Genomic DNA, 8,278 nt, shown 5'->3' on the forward strand with positions numbered 1-8,278 from the left:
GCAAAATTTCCAGTATGGTCAGTTGTAAGAATCTCTTGCCATCTACTGTAGGCATTTGTACATAATGCACTGGGCGGCAGGTGGGGAGGGGAGGACTTTGCAACCTGACTAAATGGAGACAAGGTTACCATTAATGAAAGTGCCTTGCATATTTATTATGCAATATATTGGGGTGGGGGGGGGAATATCAGCTTCCTGCTGTTATTTAGAAGTTGGCACCAACAAGTTCAAGTTAATTGCTTTTGTCATTCACAAATATATTTTAATTGTATGTATTTTGTAGGATATTCACCTCGCAAAACGCTTCTATGACATGGCAGCTGATGCCAGTCCAGATGCTCAAGTTCCAGTCTTCCTTGCACTCTGCAAACTAGGAATCATTTATGCCTTCCAGTATGTACAAGAAACCAATGTAAGTAATGCAGAGCTTTTATAGGAAAAGAATGATACTGAAGGTACTTGGAGGATGGTGCATTCCTGGTCATAAGTACCTCTCTTCCCCTTCTTCTGTGTGACTTGCTTGAAGTATAGATTTGTAATTGGAAACAGCTTTAAGGTGCAGGAACACTTGCCTGTAGATAGAACAGTTTCTGGCAATGTGAAGTTTTCAGGTTGGAGGTTAATGTTTGTCCTTGGCTTCTGTCCCACTTCGCCTGTAAAAGTGTTTCCTTGTCACACTTGCTCCCATTCAGCTAGCGAAGTAGACTATACCCAAAATTGAGGGACGTGGGTGGCACTGTGGTCTAAACCACTGAACCTCTTGGGCTAGCTGATCAGAAGGTCAGCGGTTCGAATCTCCATGATGGGGTGAGCTCCTGTTGCTCTGTCCCAGCTCCTGCCAACCTGTTGTTGTTGTTTAGTCATTTAGTCGTGTCCGACTCTTCGTGACCCCATGGACCAGAGCATGCCAGGCACTTCTGTCTTCCACTGCCTCCCGCAGTTTGGTCAGACTCATGCTGGTAGCTTCGAGAACACTGTCCAACCATCTCGTCCTCTGTCGTCCCCTTCTCCTTGTGCCCTCCATCTTTCCCAACATCAGGGTCTTTTCCAGGGAGTCTTCTCTTCTCATGAGGTGGCCAAAGTATTGGAGTCCCAGCTTCAGGATTTGTCCTTCTAGTGAGCACTCAGGGCTGATTTCCTTAAGAAAGGATAGGTTTGATCCTTAAGAATGGAGCCTGCCAACCTATCACCAGATAAATAGGTACCGCTGCGGTGGGAATGTAAACGGTGTTTCTGTGCGCTCTGCTTTCCATCACAGTGTTCTATTGCTCCGGAAGCGGTTTAGTCATGCTGGCCACTTGACCCATAAAGCTGTCTGTGAACAAACAGTGACTCCCTCGGCCTGAAAACGAGATGAGCGCAGCAACCCCATAGTCACCTTCGGCTAGACTTAACCGTCTGGGGGTCTTTTACCTTTTTCCTTTTTTTACCCAAAATTGGCCCACTGCCCCTGTTGCAGTGCCTGACATCCTGGTGTTACCCTGGTTGACTGAGTTCTTAGGTAGTAATCCAGACTGTTCATGTTTTCACAAGACCCTTATTCATCATTATACTGAAGAGTCCTTTGAAATCTGCAGGAGGAGCCAACATGGTGCTGTTAGAAAACCCACAAGTGAAGCATGAAGGCAGTTTCCATCCCATGCTGTCCCTTCCCCCACAGCATCCAGAACTGGTATTCATTGTCATAACTCCTCTGACAAGGGAGACTCCATTTAGCCATCATTACTAATATCCAGCTATCTATGGGGTCCTTAGGCTGTAAAACCATCAAGCTGGGTGTGGGGAGAAAGAGTCTAAACCTGTGCAGGTCAGGGTTATGACTCCTTTTTCTTGTTCATTTCAACTGGTAGTACTCCCATTGGATAGGGACTCTTAACTTGGCCTGTTTTCAGGAAAGCCCTGGGGCACTTCAATTTTGCCCCTTAGAAATGGGCCTTCATATTTCTCTTGCACTCTGCTACAGTCAACTGGGGTTTAATCATGAAGCAGTAAGCTGCAGGAATGCCAAGCTGAAGCTGTGCACTCATCCCACCACCTTTCAGACTGATCACTTTATATTCCTGTTGAGGAAGAGTGGGAGAGAAGTGTTCCCATGGGTGTTGCAGAGCTGTAGGTGGTGGTAGCCAGTGGGCAGGTATAAAATTTAACTCGAGTTAAAAATAAAACTTGCAGCACATGTAATACATGGGAGGTGAAATACACTAAACAGCTTTCCAGGGTCCTTGAAGAAAGAACATAACCTGGCTGCAAGGTTGCCACAGATAAGTTGCCCATCAAAAAGGCAAGGTTTGACACTCAGTAACATTCTTGTTCAGGGATGCGGGTGGCGCTGTGGTTTAAACCACTGTGCCACTTGGACTTGCTGATCGGAAGGTCGGCGGTTCGAGGCCCCGCGACGGGGTGAGCTCCCGTTGCTCGGTCCCAGCTCCTGCCAACCTAGCAGTTCAAAAGCACACAGTGCAAGTAGATAAATAGGTACCGCTCTGGTGGGAAGGTAAACAGCGTTTCTGTGTGCTGCTCTGGCTTCACCAGAAGTGGCTTAGTCATGCTGGCCTCATGACCCGGAAAACTGTCTGTGGACAGACGCCAGCTCCCTTGGCCTGTAGAGCGAGATGAGCGCCGCAATCCTAGAGTTGTTCGTGAGTGGATTTAACTGTCAGGGGTACCTTTACCTTTATCTTTTAGCATTCTTGTTCACATAAGGGGCAGGAAGCTATTGAAATTGTGGACAGCAGCTGAGGACTGAATGCCTCTCGCTTTATCTGTTTTTTGTTTAGATCAAAGAAGTGTTCTCACACCTTGACATGGACCAGCTCTTGGGACCTGAGTGGGACCTTTACCTCATGACCATCATTGCTTTACTCTTGGGCACAGTCATTGCTTACAGGCAGAGGCAGCACCAGGCAATTCCCAGGCCAGCAGGGCCCCGGCCAGCTGTGCCTCTCCAGGATCCTCCCCCAGAGCATCAGCCACCGCAATAGCAGGAGCCTCAGCGAAGTGAACTGGATTTTCCAGCCGGGACTGTTTTGCGTGGTTTTAGGACACCCCATGAATGGGCCACATCTGCAAGGGAGGTGCAAAAGAGTGTTGCGTTCCGAAAGTCGCTTAGGACTCTTACCTTTCTTTTTTCAGGGATATGTATGTTTTCTCAATGCGGAGTTGAATGTTATTTCAGTGCCAGTGGAATAATGAAACAGCTTTTGTGAAACACGAGTGTGTTACTTCAGAAGTGATGCCTGCTGTACCAGATTGTTCAGTGCCCTTTTTCAGTTGTGTCTCAATAGTTCAGGTGATGATTGTGGTGGAGGTTGGCCTGCACAGTAAGGAAACTTATAGTCGAGTCTTTGTTCCAGAAAGTCAAGCCTCTGCTTTCCTTCTAAGTAAAAAAAGGCCATGTGAGTATGTTTGCAATTGTGATAAACTTGATTTATTTTTCTGGTTCTCTTCCCAATTCTTTCGATACCATCTTAATCCCTTAATAGTATTTCCCACCCTTGAGTGTCTGTGGGTGCTTTCATTTGGATATATCAGTCCATAAGAAGCAGATAAAAAGACTATCAGTAAATATGAATATACTTATTCTCAGTGATCTGTGCTTACCCCTCCCCACTTGGGCAAATTCTTCCTAGCAGCAGTGGATGAAGTATGATTGCACTTATAAAATGACAAATAATTTAACGAACAAGTCCTCTGCAACGTGTGCAGAATTCTGATTTTTTTGAATTATGTACACTGCAAGAGCCTGTCTGAGACGTATAAGGATTCCACCCCACCCAAGCTCACTCAGCCTCTTTTCTTTTCTTTTCTTTTCTTTTCTTTTCTTGTTCCACAAATATGCCAAGATTAGCCGAACAGTGGGCTGGAGAAAAAGCCAGTGCTTTGTTAAGCTCGGACGGCATCTTTATGGCAGTCTTTCTTTTCTGTTGCTTTTCTAGTCCATCATAATTCAGGTCTAATGAGCCGGATTTGTCTTAACCTGATATTGCAAATTCTATTCAAGCATTCAGTTCTAAATGCATGAAGGGGCCCTGCAGGAATGTATGGCACTAGCCCTGGCCCCATGGCAACACAGGCATTTGCAGCATTCCACAGCTCATGTGTGATCATCTCTTCGATGCACATAGGATTTCATCCTCGGAGGCGGGAATCCAATCTTGTCCCTGTGTTGGAAAACCTGTGCACATAGAAAGCAGCCCCCTTCAGACTGAGCTGAAAATGGCAAGACAACGCTGGCATACATTGTGTGAAGAGGGCATTCCCACAGGTTTCAAATGCCCAAACAGGATGATTGCAGTAGGTGTAGGAGACTGTGCAACTTTGGGTTATTAATGTAACCTCAATCTACATATCTAAAAATTGGTTACTACCATTTCTGTTGCATTAGCTATCGTGAGATGCAAAGCACTCAATTAGCATATAGTAGTCGACTCTAAATGTATCAGTTAATAACACCCACACCATTTATACCAGTTTGGCTCCAGCACACATTATTTTTAAGCTCCTTAGAGAGTAGGAATATGTTTCAGGGGTGAGAGGATCCCCAGACTCTGATGTCATATAAGAGCTGTTGTAGTACGAAAACAAATCTCAACATGTTTTTCCTTTGGCCTCAAATCAAACAACATGTTCCAGGCTATAAGACAACTATGGACACTTGCTGTTTAACCCATTGCTCTTTTAGTAAGTCACTACATGAAGCAAAGATGCAAGGATAATTTTCTGGCTGAACGGATGCACAGAAACATGTTCCTTTTTTAACTACTACAGTAGCATATACAGGTGTCTGTTTCTAGAGGATCATTATATAAGCTGTTGGTACCATTGAAAGCAATGTGGTATTTAAATGTTGTTTAGAGTCTGGACTTGCATACGTTGCATGCTTCTCAAAAGCACCTTATCTTGCCTTGTTCAAATGCCAACAGTCTTTGTTAGTAAGCAAGTAGACAAGCATAGTTGGAGTAGCAAGGGCTTCCATTAAAAGAGAGACACCGTATGGCTCTGAAATCTTAGAATATTATTGAGCAAGATTTTCTTCCATTAACATGTCTTGGAATCTGTGAGAGGAGCTTCTAGAAGCTGGGTGTTGTGCGGCTTAACAGTATTATGAGGTTGGACAACTTAGTAGGTGGTCCGAAAGCTTTTTTTTTTCCAAAATGTGCACATCAGATAGACAAGGTGCAAACGAAAACTAAAACCTTACCATAGTTTGGGTCCTACATACAGGCTGCAATTCAAAGGAACAACAGGGTTGTGGGGGGGATATTCCTTTGGCGTTTCAGTAGCTTTCACAGCCCTGGAGGCAAGCCACAGCTTTAGCAAACTGCTTGCCTCGTCGGAAGTGGGAGCTGTAACTGAAAATGTTCAAGGCTCCAGTTGCAAGTGATGGTCTCTGCTCGTGCATTTGTTAATTACTACAGGGTAAAATCCAGAAAAGTGTGCTTGATTTCAAATGAGACTAAATTGTGATACAGTTGTTTCCTATGTTAAAATCAATACTTGCTTTGAAATGAACAGCTTAGTAACTGCATAATTCTTCAAAATTTCCAAAATATTCCCCTCCGCTATCTCATTTTATTGCTTCTGTGGAGCTTTTTAAAGAATTGCTAATTGTACCACTTTAAATTTGTTTTGATTCACTTGAAGAACATAATAGTTGACTCACTCTTTAATTTCCACTTTATATAGCAACTATAGCCCTCATAACCACATCCATACTAAAGCTAAACCTTGAGATAAGCAAAACACATGATCTTCCCTTTTGAATTATTTTCCTCCTTTAAAATGCAAGATAAGTAATAAGTGTGTTTCCCTTATGGATTTTGCCATTGCTGAAGCTATTTAAATAGCATCCATTTAGATTTGATGTAGCTGACAGCAGGTTATATGGGGGAACCATCAAGCAAACTCAGGGATTTAAGAAAAGAACAGTAGGTCTAGGTTATCCACATATAGTATCTTTGAACATCCTCTTGTTTTGAACTAACCTTTTAATTTTCCTTTTAAATTAAGACTAGCATCTATCAATATAAAATTGCTTGCATTCAGTTGGTGCTAGTAAAGCAGGCTTTGCCTTTTTAACTTTTTGTCATGGGGTGTGATTTTAGAGAGCATCCTCTTGCTATTTAGAGGGGCAGGTGGATTTAAATTATCTAAGCTAAATGGAATTGCTTGACATGGATCAAATTGTTGAATTCAAATTGTGATTCTTTTATCCAAGATAGATCAGAACATAAATGGACTTGGCTAAGGATCTGCTGAAACTTATGTCTTTCTAATCCATCTCTTTTCTGAAAATTGTCACTGTACCAGATGTTGTGAACGTGAACAGCAGCATGTTTCAGAGACTATAATTATATATCGTTGGAATTTTGCTTCCCTGGATGTAATTAGTGCTATTCATATGTATGAGAAATTTCTCCTTTCACACGTTAAGTGACAGTGTTTGAGTGAAGGGTTTACTCGAGTCTTAAATCACTAAACCAGGAATAAACAGCATATTTGAAGTAGCAATGGATGTCCCACCACAAATCTGTGTTGGGTTAGCTCAGCTCTGCCTTTCTCTTCATGGTAGCTGTCACAGATGCTTCTTAATCTGCTTTTCCATAATGTGGCTGTATGTGTGAAAATACTTCACTCTGTGATTGACACCCTTGGGGAAATAAAGTGGGGGAAGCTTGCCTTCTAATATTTTAACTACTTACTGGGGGATGAGAAAAATTGAAAGAGAGTTGTTTCCCCACTATGTTTTAACAAACCAAACAATACAGAGCACCCAGTCCATCATCTCAAGGTAGCCATCACTGTTGAGCCCAGTTTGGGTTTTCTTTGACACAAGGTATTTTAAACAAGCCCTTGCTTAAACCAACAAATAAGAAGTTAGTTGTGACTGATCATTACACGAGGCTGGGTGGTATGTATAAACCAAGGCAGTAGTGCTTGCACACAAAGCACCAGCACACCAGTGTCATGTACCCCTAGCCCACGCATCCCTGGTGCAACTGACTGGTTCCACTGATTTAAGTTAAACTTAAGTTACAATCCTATGCACGCTTGCCTAAGAATACACCCTGTTGAACCGAATGAACTTAATTCCAAGTAAATAAGCATAGGATCAGGCTGAAAGTCCAACGTAAGATGGATTGGGGCCAACAGCTTGCACTCTGTTAATTTGCTGTTTCTAAAACCCACATACCCAAGTTACAAGAACGGAAGCTTACTTTAGCAATTCTTTAATATTTTAAACAGCACGACAAACAGGTTACTTTCCACTTTTTTTCCTTTTTCGTTTTTGAAGCGTTGGCATGATTTGAGAACTGCAACTGAATGCATACAGTTGGAGAAGGCTAGTGAGAAGAGTCCTTTTGTCTCACGCTGGCCTAAATCACAAAGTGAATAAAGGGTTTTGTAAATTTTCTTTTGTATTTAAGATGATGCAGTATAAAGGCTGGAAAAGTGTAATATAACTGTAAACACATCCTGTTAATAGAAAGATGTACAGATTCATTTTGTACTATATCTTGTTGAATAAAGATGCCACTTTTGTGATTGGCCTGTAATGATGTAAGAGAAGTTGTGTTTCCTTTTTACGTTTAAAAAGAACTGGCATTTCTGACAAAAACTATGACCCATACAGCTGAACGAGAAATCCTCCCCCCTTTTTTTATCAATTAGTGCCTAACAATACAATAAAATTATTGCCTACTTGGCAGTAAATGCTGATTTCAAGTAAATATGCATAGGATTGCAACCTTAGGGTACAATACTATGCTTACATACCAGGAAGTAAGTCCCACAGAGCTCAGTGGGGCTTAACTTATGCCTAAACTTGCATAGGACTGCAGTGTTACCGTCTGAGTCAACTTTTCCACCTTGGGAGGACTGAAATGCCTATGTGTTGCTTCCCTGTTTCACCTACCTCTTCTTCTTCCCTCCTCTTGTTGCTTCCCCTGTGTTGAATGTTAGATTGTGACTTTTGTGAGCTTTTATTTTTTGAGGCAGGGTGCCTGCCTTATATTTTGCAAAGCAGCAGGTGCACTATGAGGAAGAGAAGTTGTGAAGAGTGCTTTTTTTGCATGTAAAGAGAGCACAGGAAGAGAAGAGTCAGGAGCGCTGTCACATTATCATAGTAATGTGCAGAAGAACGGGAATATGTCCTCCACCTACTGTCCATGACCTGCACATATGCAGCTATGCATCAACAGAATATACTCCTCGTATGCACACAGTTGATGAATGGGTGTGGCAGAAGGAATATGACCGTGTGCATGGAGATGGGGCC

General features: G+C 42.6%; 1 protein-coding gene across 1 annotated transcript in view; it reads left to right on the top strand.

Annotated features, from left to right (window-relative positions):
• The window catches only part of SEL1L (SEL1L adaptor subunit of SYVN1 ubiquitin ligase), a gene marked incomplete at its 5' end in the record, with an annotated part of 35,666 nt that extends 28,107 nt beyond the window's left edge, over positions 1-7,559 (top strand). The window contains 2 exon segments of the mRNA XM_080974170.1: positions 284-412; positions 2,778-7,559. Coding sequence (XP_080830296.1) covers positions 284-412; positions 2,778-2,981 — 333 coding nt within the window. The 3' untranslated portion in view covers positions 2,982-7,559.
• Between the last annotated feature and the right edge of the window lie 719 nt (positions 7,560-8,278).

This window comes from Podarcis pityusensis, assembly GCF_964106645.2.
Source record: "Podarcis pityusensis genome assembly, chromosome: 1".
NCBI lineage: Eukaryota > Metazoa > Chordata > Lepidosauria > Squamata > Lacertidae > Podarcis > Podarcis pityusensis.